Source organism: Salmo salar, chromosome ssa11 (genome assembly GCF_905237065.1).
Source record: "Salmo salar chromosome ssa11, Ssal_v3.1, whole genome shotgun sequence".
NCBI lineage: Eukaryota > Metazoa > Chordata > Actinopteri > Salmoniformes > Salmonidae > Salmo > Salmo salar.
This window is the reverse complement of record NC_059452.1, coordinates 27,679,422-27,697,168: the sequence shown is the minus strand read 5'-3', so window position 1 is coordinate 27,697,168 and position 17,747 is coordinate 27,679,422. Positions and strand designations below refer to the sequence as shown.

Genomic DNA, 17,747 nt, shown 5'->3' with positions numbered 1-17,747 from the left:
CAGCAGGGGTTTTTGTGAGTGGTCCTTCTGAGAACAATGACACTGAGGCGCGCGTGCACGAGACGATTCAAATTTTTTCTTTCAGTGTTAGAACGAATACAACGTCACCCGGTTGGAATATTATCGCTATTTTACGAGAAAAATAGCATAAAAATGTATTTTAAACAGCGTTTGACATGATTCGCGTCGGCGCGTCACCCTTCGGATAGTGACTTGAATGCACGAACAAAACGGAGGTATTTGGATATAACTATGGATTATTTCGAACCAAAACAACATTTGTTGTTGAAGTAGAAGTCCTGGGAGTGCATTCTGACGAAGAACAGCAAAGGTAATCCAATTTTTCTTATAGTAAATCTGAGTTTGGTGAGGGCCAAACTTGGTGGGTGTCAAATTAGCTAGCCGTGATGGCCGGGCTATCTACTCAGAATATTGCAAAATGTGCTTTCACCGAACAGCTATTTTAAAATCTGACACCGCGATTGCATAAAGGAGTTCTGTATCTATAATTCTTTAAATAATTGTTATGTATTTTGTGAACGTTAATCGTGAGTAATTTAGTAAATTCACCAGAAGTTTTCAGTGGGTATGCTAGTTCTGAACAAAACATGCTAATGTAGAAAGCTGGTTTTTGATATAAATATGAACTTGATTGAACAAAACATGCATGTATTGTATAACATAATGTCCTAGGAGTGTCATCTGATGAAGATCATCAAAAGGTTAGTGCTGCATTTAGCTGTGGTTTTGGTTTTTGTGACATATATGCTAGCTTGAAAAATGGCTGTGTGATTATTTCTGGCTGGGTACTCTACTGACATAATCTAATGTTTTGCTTTCGCTGTAAAGCCTTTTTGAAATCGGACAATGTGGTTGGATTAACGAGAGTCTTATCTTTCAAATGGTGTAAAATAGTCATATGTTTGAGAAATTGAAAATATAGCATTTTTAAGGTTTTTCGTATTTCGCGCCAGGCGCTACCATTGGATATTGTCCATAAGAGGTTCATTTGATTAATATTATTGTGTTTCTACCCCAATAAAAACAAAAAACCCTCTGGGTTTCCATTAGAATGGAACGGAAAATATGGCGCTGTACAACGTGACGGTCGGGAGTAGGTTACAGTACTGGGCTATTTAGCTAAAGAATCCCTGTGTGGTGCGGGCACACGGGACACCGGGTTCAATTCCCTGATGGGGAGGAAGGAGTAGGCTGTCCTTGTAAATAAGAATTTGTTCTTAACTGACTTGCTTAGTTAACCTGTTAGGGCTAGGGGGCAGCATTTGCACGTCTGGATAAAAAAAATGTACCCGATTTAATCTGGTTACTAATCCTACCCAGTAACTAGAATATGCATATACTTATTATATATGGATAGAAAACACTCTAAAGTTTCTAAAACTGTTTGAATGGTGTCTGTGAGTATAACAGAACTCATTTGGCAGGCAAAACCCTGAGACATTTTCTGACAGGAAGTGGATACCTGATGTGTTGTATTGACTTTAAACCTATCCCATTGAAAAACACAGGGGCTGAGGAATATTTTGGCACTTCCTATTGCTTCCACTAGATGTCACCAGCCTTTACAAAGTGTTTGGAGTCTTCTGGAGGGAGATCTGACCGAACAAGAGCCATGGAACGATGATGTCCCATTAGACACCTGACGCGCGAGTTCATGTTGGGTACCCTCGTTCCAATACATTATAAAAGAGTATGCATTCGTCCACCTTGAATATTATTCATGTTCTGGTTAAAAAAAGGCCCTAATGATTTATGCTATACAACGTTTGACATGTTTGAACGAACGTAAATATATTTTTTCCCCTCGTTCATGACGAGAAGTCCGGCTGGCTTAGATCATGTGCTAACAAGACGGAGATTTTTGGACATAAATGATGAGCTTTTTTGAACAAAACTACATTCGTTATGGACCTGTGATACCTGGAAGTGACATCTGATGAAGAGAATCAAAGGTAATGGATTATTTACATAGTATTTTCGATTTTAGATCTCCCCAACATGACGTCTAGTCTGTATCGCAACGCGTATTTTTCTGGGCGCAGTGCTCAGATTATTGCAAAGTGTGATTTCCCAGTAAGGTTATTTTTAAATCTGGCAAGTTGATTGCGTTCAAGAGATGTAAATCTATAATTCTTTAAATGACAATATAATATTTTACCAATGTTTTCTAATTTTAATTATTTAATTTGTGACGCTGACTTGACTGCCGGTTATTGGAGGGAAACGATTTCCTCAACATCAATGCCATAGTAAAACGCTGTTTTTGGATATAAATATGAACTTGATAGAACTAAAAATGCATGCATTGTCTAACATAATGTCCTAGGAGTGTCATCTGATGGAGATTGTAAAAGGTTAGTGCATCATTTTAGCTGGTTTTATGGTTTTGGTGACCCTGTCTTTGACTTGACAAAACATTACACACAACTCTTGTAAATGTACTGTCCTAACATACTCTAAATTTATGCTTTCGCCGTAAAACCTTTTTGAAATCGTAAAACGTGGTTAGATTAAGGAGATGTTTATCTTTCAAATGGTGTAAAATAGTTGTATTTTTGAAAAATTTGAATTTTGACATTTATTTGGATTCAAATTTGCCGCTCTTGAAATGCACCTGCTGTTGATGGAGTGCACCACCACTAGCCCATAGAGGTTAAATAAAGGTTACACTAAGAGCATAACATTTCTATACCCTAATTGTAGTCTAACCAATAGCCAAACAGAGATTCAGTGAAAATAAAAAAACTCCTTGATTTATCAAGACCAGTCCCCATGCTTGTCTCAGAGTATGAAACGGTGTTAAAATAGTTGTAGGCTATTGCTTCAAATCCTATTGCTTCTAACTGCAATATGCTCTTTAAATAAGACCTACACCACTTTTAACAGCAAATTGCTCAACACTAGTGAGACTCATGTTGCCTACGGTAGGCCAACAGTATATTGAAAAATATGACGTGACTCTCTGCCAATAATTACATATAGAGGATTGGAGGATTCTAAATTAAAACCAAAAGCTGCCTCATGGGTCTCCCGGTGGCGGCCGGCACGGGTATTGAACCTGCATCTGTAGCAACGCATTTTGCACTGCGGGAGCACCCATCCACAAAGTATCAAAATACAGAGAGGTGTTGGTAAAGGTATATTGTCCTGCCAATTGCCCATAATGGGCTATTATAATACTGTACATGGTGTCCAGGTCATGATAACCAAAATATGTATTTATTAAAGACTATCAGAAAGAATGTTGGTACTTATTTATTTTACATTTTAAATTTTTTTTTTTTGTTGATCTAAAGCCATGAATGAGTGAGTCACTCAGCTTTATGTAGGTGCTGGCTATATGACTGTGCCATCAACTTGATAATATATAACGATATTTTGGAGGTTAGTTCGTTTAAAAAAAAAACTAAAGTGAGTGATTGTAATCTGAATAAAAAGGGCAAAATAATATTTGTAAAGGCCAAAACAGAGAGAAACGCTGGGCCAATTGCGCGCCGCCCATAGAGGCCAAAATATAGCCCTGCTAATAGCCATAATGCCGCTGTACAACGCGACTGTGTGTGTTTGAAAGAGTATTTTCCAGTAAGCAACAATTTGTTTTCCTTTATTAGACAACTTCGTTCCAATATTTTTGTAATTCAGTGATATTTATTCCCATAGTAATTAGTTATGGATCCATAACTAAATAAACACTGGCATTTTGAAAGAGTATTTTTATCATTATTTTATTAACGAAAGCATAAAGATGCTGATGAAGAAATACAGTACAGTATATGCTTTTACATTTGGATAATAAAGCATTTAAAGCATTTTGAAGATATAAGCCACCTGCATTTGTTTATTAGGCTATAGCAGAACAGCATAACGGCCCTTGCTGTGCCTGGTGAGCAGTTGGTCAAGTTCTGTTGTCAGAATAGGAATGGAAATGTCAGGGTGAACCGACGATGAACTCGCCAGGTATGTTGACTCTGCCTGTAGGAGGTGGAGTTCCAGAGCTCACAGGTGTGCCGGGCATGGATTGTGACTCCATCTTGTTCCTCGCCCTCTTCAACACGTCATTCTCTGCCTATGCCGCCTGGCTCTGGACCAATGCATCAGCTGCTGCCCGTGTCTCTGCCCTCCAATAATGTTTCTCTTTCTGTTGGTCTGCCTTCAATGACTCGATCTCGGTCTTCAAAGTTAGAATCTGATCCATGTGCACCTTCATCATATGAGCAGAATGGTACCGCCCTGAGCCCCCATAAATTAGAGTCGCCTATGATAGAAACAGTAGATCAATTAAGAATTAAAAGTGACCAACACAGAAATGCTGCATACACATTTTAAGAATCTAGCAAAACTAATCGCTTTCTTGGCAACCATGCGTTTTTTTTCGGTGCGGCCTGTTGTCCAGCCCTTTGTCCACTGATCTCCACGGATGGTTGTCGGCATGTTTGTATGCTCTGCAAAAACACATTCACGTTTTAGTACGCAATCTTTTTTTACTTAACTGTTATTTAATTATGGATTTTATTACACAGTATGCCTACACATCGACAGGCTATATAATTATTATTTTTTTAAAGAAAATGCACTGAAACCAAAACGCCTTTAGTTTTGGTGATCCGCTCATTTTCAAGTTCTCTCGTGGTTAAGTCCTGGAACGGGTAGGACCATAGAAAGAAGCTGGCTTGATGAAAACAATGTCCATTTCGTCTGTTCTCTTTGGTCCCAATGTCATTTTTTGCAGGTAGGGGAATGTTCACACCTACAGTAGCCGGGCTATAAAGAATCTATTGTCCTGCTAACTGGGCTGCAAGTGTTTTAAAACTTGTTTTCAAAATGCCACCAGCTGTCCATCAACACTGTAAATAAAAACACAGCATCTTGTTTACATTTGTTATTGTAACCACAATGTCACAAATAATTTGTATCTACCGTTCCAATTACTTTTAGAGTTTGGGATTTACAAATGTGTGCTTTATGTCATTTTTCGTTAAATCCACTTCAGACAAAAGTATAACTTTGGAGTGACGCCTTTAGTGAGAGGTCTAATGCTTCCTCCTCCTCCTCCTCCCTTCCCCATGGGCTAGGTCTGTCTTCTGTGCGCTGTGGCCCATCCCGTGCCCCCTGCCCTCATGACTTGAACCTCGCGCGCCCACCGCTGTTTCAGTGGATACAGCTGGAGAACTGCAAGGCAATCCCATTGTGAGCCGTGATCAGTATGACCAATATATATTATCCTGCTAATAACAGGGTTAATAATATATCTGTGAGAATATCCAAAGGGGCTTTTATATAATTCTAAATGAATAATAAATCGGTTTATTAAAAAAAAAATAACAATATTTTGGAGATGGTTGTTTTCAAATAACGTAAAATGAGTGAGAAAAAGGCCAGTTTGTTATTTAGAATATTTTCTGTTTTTCGAGGGAGAGAAACCAAAAACCTACAGTCATCTCATGGGTCTCCCAGTCGAGGCCGGCACGGGTATTGAACCAGGATCTGCATAGCAACACAGCTTGCAGTGCTATGCAGTGTCTTAGACCATTGCACTACCTCATGCCTGGTCGGGAGTGGGCTACAGTAAGACCAAAATAATGTAATAGTTTTAGTAAGTAATACTGAAGTCGTGCACAATTATCAGTTTCTATTTAGGTTTATGTCGCCCATTCATTGTCAGTTAGAGACACAGTAGGACCCAAAAGCATAATCACTGCTCTAACTCCCCCTTGCGCTGGTCTGGAGCAATGAAGTGGTGACGCAACGTACTGTACTAAACCTCAAATTACCTCCAAGTCCCGCAGCATAATCGCAAAACTTTTAGTGGAGCAACCACTGTATGTAGATATCCATTAAAAAAAAAAATCAGCTGTTTCCCGCTACAATAGTTATTTACAACATTAATCATGTCTACACTGTATTTCTGATCAATTTGATGTTATTTTAAAAATGGACAAAAGATATGCTTTTCTATCAAAAACAAGGAAGTGACCCCAAACTTCTGAACGGTAGTGTAAGTGCTGCTTTACGTTTTGTGTGTCAGAGTGATTACCTACTGCTCTACACAGTCGTGTACTCGTAACCTAAAATGTCTACTAAAACTCTAGACTGGTGACCTGCTACACAAATACAGTGATTACCTGCTTCTTAAACTCTGAAGTCTACACCAATCACATCATCTCTAGCGTATTGCTACGCCTTGCCACAGACTGTTGTTGAGGAGAAAAAAACAAAGACCTCTAATTCAGTATATCTAGGCACAGTTTTTGTACTACAGAAAAATAACATACTACAATGGTGTCTTTTATGTGCTAATCTCCATATTTCCATCCATTATCTATAAACTCATCCCGAGAGGACATCACACCCCCTCAGGGGATATTACTAAGTCATTAAAAAAAGCTGTAATTAGCTGGGCTCTGATGTGTAGCATACTGTCACTTCATACATGGGTAGGTGCACACACACTTCTAGGTCTCGGTAGATGACGTCACTTACACAATAGCCGCTAGCTAGCAATTCCACATCAGCTCCACACACACAAACACACACTCACCAGGTGCAGGGCGAAGAAGAGGATGATGAGGACTCCGCAGGACAGCATGGAGAGGCCCAGTAGCAGCACCAGAGGCTGGTACTGGCTGATACAGGAGAACTTCCTGTACAGGGCCTCATGTTTCAGCTCCTGGTCATTTAACAGGTACTTCCCTTTAGCCGGCATGGTGGTGCTGACCTGTTCACTACTAAAACCCTGATAAAAGGTTACGGGCCGAAACACGCTGGTTTTAACAAAGAAGCATTTCTATCAACTTGCACTGTCCTCTAAGAGTTGCTGAATTTCCTCTCCACTTTTGTCCACCACTCCTCACACAGGTATGGTAGGCAGGGAATAACGCTGAAAACACTCCACAGTTTAGGGCAGGGTAGGAGCCGTCTTCTGCTGCGACTGAGACAGACGTGTGTGTGTATGTCTACAGATCCACGCATCCAGGTCGGCAGGTTTGCTGAGGTCTTCTAGCTCATACTGCTCAAGTGCAGTTGTCGATTTTCTCCCTCCAGGGCATTTTTAATATGTACCTCTTCTTTCACTCACAGGTTTTGAACTTTCTTTCGCTTGCTTTTCTTTCACTCTCTCTTTCTCCCTCTTTTATCTCCCTTTCTGCATTGGCAGGCAGACCCAGTTCATCCTTGCCAGCTACTGTGTTCCATTCTTCAGTGGGGTTGAGTAATGATCCCAGCGCTGAGAGAAGAGACCGGGGGAGGAGGAGAGTCTAGGGAAAGAGGAGAGGAGGAGGAGAAAGAGGGGGGGAACCGGGGAGGAAGAAAAAGGGGTCGTCAAGGATTCCTCCAGGATTCAGGATTCTGTCCCATCAGTGCTGAGCGGGTAGAGAGAGGGGCCCAATGTAGCTCCACCCACTGGAGCTGGCACAGTCAGAGGCCTGGGGAGGAGACAACAGAGACAGACTGGGTGAACTTACTGGAACCACTGATAAAGACAGAAGTAGAGTGAAATAGCAATCCACAACACTTGAGGGGCATGGCTCTTCAAAGCACTTTCTCTTGTTGACATGTCAGAAAATGTTGATGCACTCACTAAGCTTGTTAAGTTTTAATAAACAGATGACATTTTTATATGGCATAAAAAAAAGTACAATTTAACAATGTGATTTGAAACTACATTACTGTCTGCCAAACTGTACACAATGAGAGTACAGTGAGTCCCTTCATATGGCAAAGACAGACTGTTGTTTTAGCCAAGGGTGTAAATATGTATACACAAGTGAGTGAATCTTCAATCCTCATTCAACCCAAGCCCTGCAGTAGTTCCCACGATCAAGAAAGCCAGGTTTGTCTGTATTCAGTCCCAGCCCCAGTCCTCAGTCTCTGTCCCGGTTTGGCCACAGTTCCATGGAGAACTGCCATGATGACACCTAGCCCTTCTAATGAGTAAGCTCTCCATGGAGCGCTTTACTCGAGAATACGCCATCAAGGGAAGAACTCTTGCATCATGAAACACCACACTGGCCTCGACTTCATTTACTTCTATTTTATACATTTTACTCTGACAAAACACATTCAGCATTGTGGAGTTTAAACGCTAGCCAAGAGTCTCAGTCTATGTCTGCCAATATTTTTACCTTAGCAACCAATCATTCACAAGAGTTTAAGGAGATTGTCATTCATCGCTTTAATACGTAACACATTTCAAAGATGGACAAAAATAACTTATCCACACTGAAAGAAGCATATTTTAAATCTCCGGCACTGGGGTATGGCCAAACCGTTCTTCTTTACATGAAACTGCAGTCTCGCTAATGATTAAGGACATGAATGCAGCCCCTTAGAAGTTACATTAAATATCAATAAATCAAGGTGTATTAACCTGTAGGAAAATAAACCAGGTCTATGTTTTGTTAGGATCTATTGGCTGGGCAGAGTATGTACTTTGCTCCTGTCTTAATGAGCACAGAGTAGAGGCCACTAAAGCCAGTCAGTATATGAGGAGTCTGATTCCCCTTAGTCGGTCTGCCCTTGCTGGCTGGCTCCCTGGCACACAGGAAGTTTGCTCAGTGAATCAGAGGCTACGTTGTATTTACAAATCTAAGGCTGAATGAAAAATAATTTGGGAGGCTCTCGTCTCAAGCACGAAGTAGGAAGTACTAGGCATCCTTTCTGGTTGGTTTAAAGAGGGCCCAGCGGCTGGTCTTTGTCTCACCTGATAATAAAATCACAGAACACAACAGCACAGCTACAATATGGGCGTGACCGTAAACTATTGGGCTCAGAGACTGATTATGATGTCACCTCTCATTTCGGAGAAGGGATTACATTCTTGGCTTCATAAACAGGCTGGTGTGTTTGGGAGGTGCTAGATGTTGCTGGGTTGAAACAATATGAAATTATCCTTGCATAAAGTTAGTTAATATAAACCTCATCTCAGCAGTTGCTAATAGTCCTGACTCCTGGACCTGTCCTAACAGTATGAAGCATTGTTGCCTGTTTGTCTTTTAGCATGGCAACTGCAACAGTTGCCATGTGCCATAAAATAACAAAGGCTGATGAGATTATGTACCTAAAGACCAGAGAGGGAGGGACACCTGTTGGGCTGTGTGATTGGGTATCCCAGGCAGCCAACCACTCAGGATGCTCCAGTCATATAGTGACAATCTGCTCTGTCACAACAGGCCGTGTGTTGATGGAGGTCCGGTCAGCGATTTACAGCCTTGCTGTTTAACTGTTCCTTTTATTACTATAAGACTATTACTGCCAAACATCTAACAACCCTTTACCCAGCCCCTATCCTGTACTACCCAGCCCCTATCCTATACTACCCAGGCTATCCTGCAGTCTGACTAACAAACCAAGTTAGGGAGTTAAAGCAGAGGACGAGGTAAAGCATATACTGGTAAGGGATCCTTCTTCTCTATTAGAAAGCAGCTGGGGCCCTGAGGAGATCAGGGCCCCTCAGATCTATGATATACACACACTATTCATATGAAGGAAATTACTCCTTCAAAAAGAACACCCACACAAAACACTACAAGCCTTACATCAGACTTGTTGGGAAATATGAGATAATTTCTCTGATTTAGCTCCTTCAGACCTTTCAACCCACAGGCTAGATGACTGCTCATGCATGCAACCAGAGTAAACAGTAGGGAGGAGGGTGAATGAATGTGAGGATAACCAGGCCCCAATGGCAGACAGTAAAGGACCAAAGGTCCCATTTTGTCATGGCTACTCATCTCCTGGATAATGCAGCATGGTAGGTTGGTGTTATCACCCTTAAACAGGGAGACTTAGAGAGTAAGTTATGAGTCCGCAGTGAGAGATACAGAGGCAGAGATAGACAGATGGAGATAGACAATGAGCCACGACTGTGAGGGAAGTCTAAATAGACCATTAAGGGTGGTACTGTTAGAGAATGGTTCTGGGACAAAGGAACGGTGAAACGGCACTGAGACAGTATATCTCAGAGAGCAGTCAGGGGAGACTTATTATCTAGAAGGCTCTCGGGAACTTCTGCTTATCAATGAAACTCAGGATGATGGTTCTGCTTTCAATATGTGCATCTTCCTGTTCACTTAAGCCAGGCAGCTCATGACAAGAGGGTGCTCTTTCGCAATGTCTTTTTCGTGCTTTTCAGTGGCTTTGTAGCCTACTTTGTCTTACTCTGTATGTTGGTTAAACCGGGATCACTTTCATTGTCTGACATACTGTCTGTGTGCATTCCAATGTTAGGAGGTCAGGACAGTAAGGAAATAATGAAGACATTTGGAGAGCAGCCTCGTACTGGGGCAGATGGCCCAGTACCCCACGATGTTAACAATCAGTGAATAGGTCTGTCTCAGTCAGACAGTAGGATACTAGTACTGATCATTCCAGGATGTTTTGTCCCGAGGCAGCCATTTAACACCGCCATAGAGCGCTTGTTTGTGAGACAACGGCTTGATATTACAGCTCCCAGCCCGACAACCTCTTTATGTTCCAATTCTAAAGTTGCCATGGCAAAGGACCGATGCAGCGGATCTCTGTCTGTCTCTGCCGCTGAGTGGAGTCGTGCGGAGCAGTGCTGGAATAGCGGCCTGGCTTGAATAGGCTGGAGTCTCTCAAGAACAGGATGAATAGCAGTAACTGCACTGCATTGTCTGGGAGGCCTTTCTCTCTGAAAGAGTTGAGGCAAATCGAGGCATTCTCACAGAGGCCTCGCAAACTGGCGTCATTTGACTCCTGGAGCAGCCGCAGCACAAAACTACAGACGTCATCGCCAACCCAGAGCCCAGCCACTGAGATTGAGAACACACATGGCTGCTGTCGCAAACTGGCAACGTGCATTAACACAAGATAATAGAGGACGTGAAGTTCAAGGGACTGGATGTCGTCTTCTCTTTGGCCTCGCGACATGTGAAGGCTAGGAAATGAAAAAAAGTTGCCACTACAATTGAAGGGGAGCAAACTATTTTTGACCTGGTGGGATTGTTGTGCAGGAGACCACCATTCATACTACATTTTTATGAGTCAGAGTAAGCCACAGCTGGGCAATTCCATGATTTTTCACATTTAAATGTACACTACCATTCAAACGTTTGGGGTCACTTAGAAATGTCCTTATTTTTTTAAAGAAAAGCTAATTTTTTGTCCATTAAAATAACATCAAATTGATCAGAAATACAGTGTAGACATTGTTAGTGTTGTAAATGACCATTGTAGCTGGAAATGGCTGATTTTTTAATGGAATATCTACATAGGTGTACAGAGGCCCATTATCAGCAACCATCACTCCTGTGTTCCAATGGCACGTTGTGTTAGCTAATCCAAGTTTATCATTTTAAAAGGCTAATTGATCATTAGATCAATGCAACATGCAATTATGTAAGCACAGCTGAAAACTGTTGTTCTGATTAAAGAAGTAATAAAACTGGCCTTCTTTAGACTAGTTGAGTATCTGGAGCATCAGCATTTGTGGGTTCGATTTCAGGCTCAAAATGGCCAGAAACAAAGAACTTTCTTCTGAAACTCGTCAGTCTATTCTTGTTCTGAGAAATGAAGGCTATTCCATGCGAGAAATTGCCAAGAAACTGAAGATCTCGTACAACGCTGTGTACTACTCCCTTCACAGAAGAGCGCAAACTGTCTCTAACCAAAATAGAAAGTTTGAGAAAGATGCCTCACAAGTCATCAACTGGCAGCTTCATTAAATAGTACCCACTAAACACCAGTCTCAACGTCAACAGTGAAGAGGCGACTCCGGGATGCTGGCCTTCTAGGCAGAGTTGCAAAGAAAAAGCTCATCTCAGACTGGCCAATAAAAATAAAATATTAAGATGGGCAAAGGAACACAGACACTGGACAGAGGAACTCTGCCTAGAAGGCTAGCATCCTGGAGTCGCCTCTTCACTGTTGACGTTGAGACTGGTGTTTTGTGGGCCAGTGTGTCTATGTATGCGGATGACTCAACACTATACATGTTAGCTACTACAGCGACTGAAATGACTGCAACACTTAAAGAGCTGCAGTTAGTTTTCGGAATGGGTAGCAAGGAATAAGTTAGTCCTAAATATTTCCCAAACTAAAAGCATTGTATTTGGGACAAATCATTCACTAAACCCTAAACCGCAACTACATCTCCTAATGAATAATGTGGAAATTGAGCAAGTTGAGGTGACTAAACTGCTTGGAATAACCGTGGATCAAAACAACAGTAGCTAAGATGGGGAGAAGTCTGTCCATAATAAAGCACTGCTCTGCCTTCTTAACAACACCATCAACATGGCAGGTCCTACAGGCTAGGGGTCGACCGATTAATCGGAATGGCCGATTTCAAGTTTTCATAACAATTGGAAATCGGTATTTTTGGACACCGATTTGGCCGATTTTATTTTACACCTTTATTTAACTAGGCAAGTCAGTTAAGAACACATTCTTATTTTCAATGACGGCCTAAGAACAGTGGGTTAACTGCCTTGTTCAGGGGCAGAACGACAGATTTTTACCTTGTCAGTTCGGGGATTCGTTTTTGCAACCTTCCGGTTACTAGTCCAACGCTCTAACCACCTGCCTTACTTTGCACTCCACGAGGAGCCTGTGTGGCAGGCTGACTACCTGTTACGCGAGGGCAGCAAGAAGCCAAGGTAAGTTGCTAGCTAGCATTAAACTTATAAAAAAAAATCAATTTTCACATAATCGCTAGTTAACTACACATGGTTGATGATATTACTAGTTTATCTAGCGTGTTCTGTGTTGCATATAATCGATGCGGTGCCTGTTAATTTCTCATCGAATCACAGCCTACTTCGCCAAACGGGTGATGATTTAGCACTGTCGTTGCACCAAACCTAACCATAAACATCAATGCCTTTCTTTAAAATCAATACACAAGTATATATTTTTAAACCTGCATATTTAGTTAATATTGCCTGCTAACATGAAATTATTATAATTAGGGAAATTGTGTCACTTCTCTTACGTTCCGTGCAAGCAGTCAGGGTATATGCAGCAGTTTGGGCCGCCTGGCTCGTTGCGAACTGTGTGAAGTCCATTTATTCCTAACAAAGACCGTAATTAATTTGCCAGAATTGTACATAATTATGACATAACATTGAAGGTTGTGCAATGTAACAGGGATATTTAGACTTAGGGATGCCACCCATTACATAAATACGGAACGGTTCGGTATTTCACTGAAAGAATAAACGTTTTGTTTTTGAAATGATAGTTTCCGGATTCAACCATATTAATGACCAAAGGCTCGTATTTCTGTGTGTTATTATGTTATAATTCAGTCTATGATTTGATAGAGCAGTCTGACTGAGCGATGGTAGGCAGCAGCAGGCTCGTAAGCATTCATTCAAACTGCACTTTCGTGCGTTTGCCAGCAGCTCTTCGCAATGCTTCAAGCATTGCACTGTTTATGACTTCAAGCCTATCAACTCCCGAGATTAGGCTGGTGTAACCGATGTGAAATGGCTAGCTAGTTAGCTAGGTGCGTGCTAATAGCATTTCAAAACGTCACTCGCTCTGAGACTTGGAGTAGTTGTTCCCCTTGCTCTGCAAGGGCCGCGGCTTTTGTGGAGCGATGGGTAACGATGCTTCAAGGCTGGCTGTTGTCGATGTGTTCCTGGTTCGAGCCCAGGTAGGGGCGAGGAGAGGGACGGAAGCTATACTGTTACACTGGCAATACTAAAATGCCTATAAGAACATCCAATAGTCAAAGGTATATGAAATACAAATGGTATAGAGAGAAATAGTCCTATAATAACCTCAACCTAAAACTTCTTACCTGGGAATATTGAAAACTCATGTTAAAAGGAACCACCAGCTTTCATACGTTCTCATGTTCTGAGCAAGGAACTTAAACGTTAGCTTTTTACATGGCACATATTGCACTTTTACTTTCTTCTCCAACACTTTGTTTTTGCATTATTTAAACCAAATTGAACATGTTTCATTATTTGTTTGAGGCTAAATTGATTTGATTGATGTATTATATTAAGTTAAAATAAGTGTTCATTCAGTATTGTTGTAATTGTCATTATTACAACAACAAAAAATTGCACATTTTACATTTTTTTTGTATGAAAAAATAAAAAATAGAAATATTAAAAATAAAAAAATTCAGCATCGGCTTTTTTGGGTCCTCCAATAATCGGTACAGGCGTTGAAAAATCATAATCGGTCGACCTCTACTACAGGCCCTGGTTTTGTCGCAACTGGACTACTGTTCAGTAGTGTGGTCTAGTGCCACAAAGAGGAACTTGGGAAAATTGCAGTTGGCTCAGAAGAGGTAAGCACGGCTGGCCCTTAAAAGTACACAGAGAGCTAACATTAATGACATGCATGTCAATCTCTCATGGCTCAAAGTGGAGGAGAGATTGATTTCATCATTACTTGTTTTTGTAAAAGGCGTTGACAAGCAGAAGGTACCGAGCTGTCTGTTTAAAACACTAGCACACAGCTCGGACACCCATGCATACCCCACAAGACATGCCACCAGAGGTCTCTTCACAGTCCCCAAGTCCAGAACAGACTATGGGAGGCACACAGTACTACATAGAGCCATGACTACATGGAACTCTATTCCACATCAGGTAACTGATGCAAGCAGTAGAATCAGATTTAAAGAGCAGGTAAAAATACACCTTATGGAACAGTGGGGACTGTGAGGTAACACAGACACATGCATGCACACACACACACAAACACAATTACATATGCACTATCCACACATGGATTTTGCGTTGTAGATATGCAGTAGCGGAGTATGGGCCTGAGGGCACACATTGTGTTGTGAATTCTGTAATGAATGTATTGTTATGTTTTTAAAATTGTATAACTGCCTTAATTTTGCCAGACCCCAGGAAGAGTAGCTGCTGCCTTGGCAGCAGCTAATGGGGATCCATAATAAATACAAATACCACCTATTGGTACCCATCGACCAATAGGTGCCCTTTTTTGCGAGGCATTGGGAAAACTTCCCTGGTCTTTGTGGTTGAATCTGTGTTTGAAATTCATTGCTCGAATGAGGGACCTATAATTGTATGTGTGGGGTACAGAGATGAGGTAGTCTTTCAAAAATCATGTTAAACACTATTATTGCACACAATGAGTCCATGCAATTTATTATGTGAATTTTTAAGCACATTTTTACTCCTTAACTTATTTACGCTTGACATAACAAAGGTGTTGAATACTTAGAGTCAAGACATTTCAGCCTTACATTTGTTATTCATTTGTAAAAATGTCTAAAAAGATTCCACTTTGACATTATGGGGTATTGTGTGTAGGCTAGTGACACAAAATGTAATTGTAATCCATTTTACATTCAGACTAACACAACAAAATGTGGAATAAGTCAAGGGGTGTAAATACTTTCTGAAGGCACTGTATATCAAGAAAATAAGTGCATTTCACTCAGGGCGCTGCATTCAGTCTCGTTTAACCAGGCTACCAGAGTCAACCAACTCACCACACAACAGGACCCTGTCTGCACAGTCTCACAGCTGACTGAAATATGTACAGTAATGCACTGTCCTCAAATTAGATCAGGCTCCCCCTCACCCCCAGTAGCATCATCCAGTGGTATTGAATTAGCTTGGTGCAGCAGGGAGAGCTGCCGAAAGACAATGACATTAACAGGATGTTATCTCAGGCTGTTTTCAGCTCTTTACTTTATCATAGCTTGTTTATGATAAACACAGGAAGTGCAGGCGAGAGCGAAAGCGTGGGTCAGAAGCCGGGCCCTTGTCACACACAAGTGTTTCACATTCACTTCCACAAACGCTGTGTCACATATACACAAGTGGAGCCATCCATTTTGTTACGACACACATACACAATGAATGATCCTGAACAGTGATATTCATAGAAAATGAATAATTAAAAGCCAATATCTAGGTTGAATCAGTCAGACTGGGTAATTTCTTGTTCTCTCAAGATGTAGCTAGTTATGGACATGATGAGAACCACTGCTTGCACATTCAATATCATAAGTGTTCCTTCCTTCCTTCCCATACTGAATAATCAATAGCTCACTGTGCATGCGAGTAAAGCATTTTTCTAAAATGGAGACAAAAACACTGGAGGAGGAAAGAATATGAAAAGGAAAGAAAGAAGAGAGCATTGTTTCCAGTCAGTGCAGCCAACCACATCCCTATTTCTGGTTTCATAACCCCTCTGTTAGCAGAGCCAGGCCAGGCCAAGGCGTGCTGGCTAAGTGCCCCAGCCCAGGACCTCCCAACCCCTCCCATCACAGCAGCCTGCTAGGGTCTGGCTCTGGGCCCCTCTCACGGTCCTCCCTGGCCCTGCCTCCACGGCACTGATCATGGAGCCATAATGACTACTCAGTATGCTAGCCAATGAACTACTGACACCGCCTCAGAGAAATCTCAGCAAGTACATCATAGAAATATTATGAACTACACACTCAAAACCCTAAAATAATCCCAACAGAGTGCAGTACAGTAGATTATACAACGGGTGGGTCTAATCCTGGACGCTGATTGGTTAAAATCGCATTCCAGACAGTGTCTATTCCACAAGATACCACTGGCTAAATCTATGACATTGAAATGCCTATTTACTCTGTTCCATCTGACTGTGTAATCCACTGTCTCATCAACCTTGCCAAGCAATTTACATATACGTTGTAAAAAAGCATCTAGACATTATCTTCCATTTCTTTTAGACTAGCATTTGTGTTTCAACAGTGGAGAATTGTAATAACCTTGGTCTGTCTCTCCGACATTTGCAACATTGTTTCAACTTTGAAATTCGATCTCCAGCTGTTGTCACGACTTCCACCGAAGTCGGCTCCTCTCCTTGTTCGGGCGGGGTTCGGCGATCGACGTTCCATTTTTCATATTTCTATTTGTTTTGTCTTGTTTCCATACACACCTGGTTTTCATTATCTAATCACACTGCATGTATTTAGTCCTCTGTTCCCCTCCATGTCTTTGTGTGTAATTGTTATGTGTGATGTTTCAATGGCTATACTTTTGTACATGTTCCGTGTTTTCTTTTGGGGCACTTTGATGTCATTTTGTGCCCATTTCTTGACCGGAATAAAAGTGTGCCTGTTAAATCTACTCTGCTCTCCTGCACCTGACTTTGCCTCCTGTACACAGCCGTAACAGCTGTCCTATGAACGTAGCGGGAGTTGGGACGAGACAGACTGGCACCTTTTCTCAGCCAGTCGAAATCATGAATCAGCATAATTTTAATGCGCATTTACAAAGAAATGTCAATAGAAAAACACGAAATGCAGCTAGTTTGCTGTCATTCCAGCTTCAGTTTGAAGTGATTGTGTTAGCTATCTCTTCTGAACAGTGGCCTGGCGAGAGAGCAAATGTTCTATGCCAGGCAAAATCGCTCATTTTTATAGATGTATCACCCCCAAAAGAAATTCACTGAAAAACAGCTTAAACAAATGCAAATGCAGCTACTTTATTCTGGCTGTGTGAGGACAGACGCTGGAGACGAGAAGCAAGTACAGGGAGTGAACATTTAATGAAACACAGACAGGAACAGAATACAGACAGTGTCTGGACTGGGGAAAACAAAAATGACAATTATGTTGACACGGGGATGAAACAGACAGATATAGGGAAGGCAACAAAAAAAAATGAAGGAGTCCAGGTGAGTCCAATGAGCGCAGATGCACGTAATGATGGTGACAGGTGTGCGTGATGAAGGGCAGCCTGGTGCCCTTGAACGCTAGAGAGAGGAAGCGGGAGCAGGCGTGACAG

At 41.5% G+C, this 17,747-nt stretch overlaps 1 protein-coding gene across 3 annotated transcripts in view; it reads right to left on the bottom strand.

The window, feature by feature from the left end:
* LOC106562384 (adenylate cyclase type 2) overlaps positions 1 to 17,747 on the bottom strand; it is an 81,732-nt gene that overhangs the window by 40,072 nt on the left and 23,913 nt on the right. For all 3 annotated transcript variants that reach the window (XM_014127240.2, XM_014127242.2, XM_045689296.1), the window contains exon 2: positions 6,560 to 7,442. In XM_014127240.2, the coding sequence (XP_013982715.1) occupies positions 6,560 to 6,724 (165 nt within the window). In that variant the 5' untranslated portion in view covers positions 6,725 to 7,442. The remainder of the gene's footprint in view (positions 1 to 6,559; positions 7,443 to 17,747) is intronic.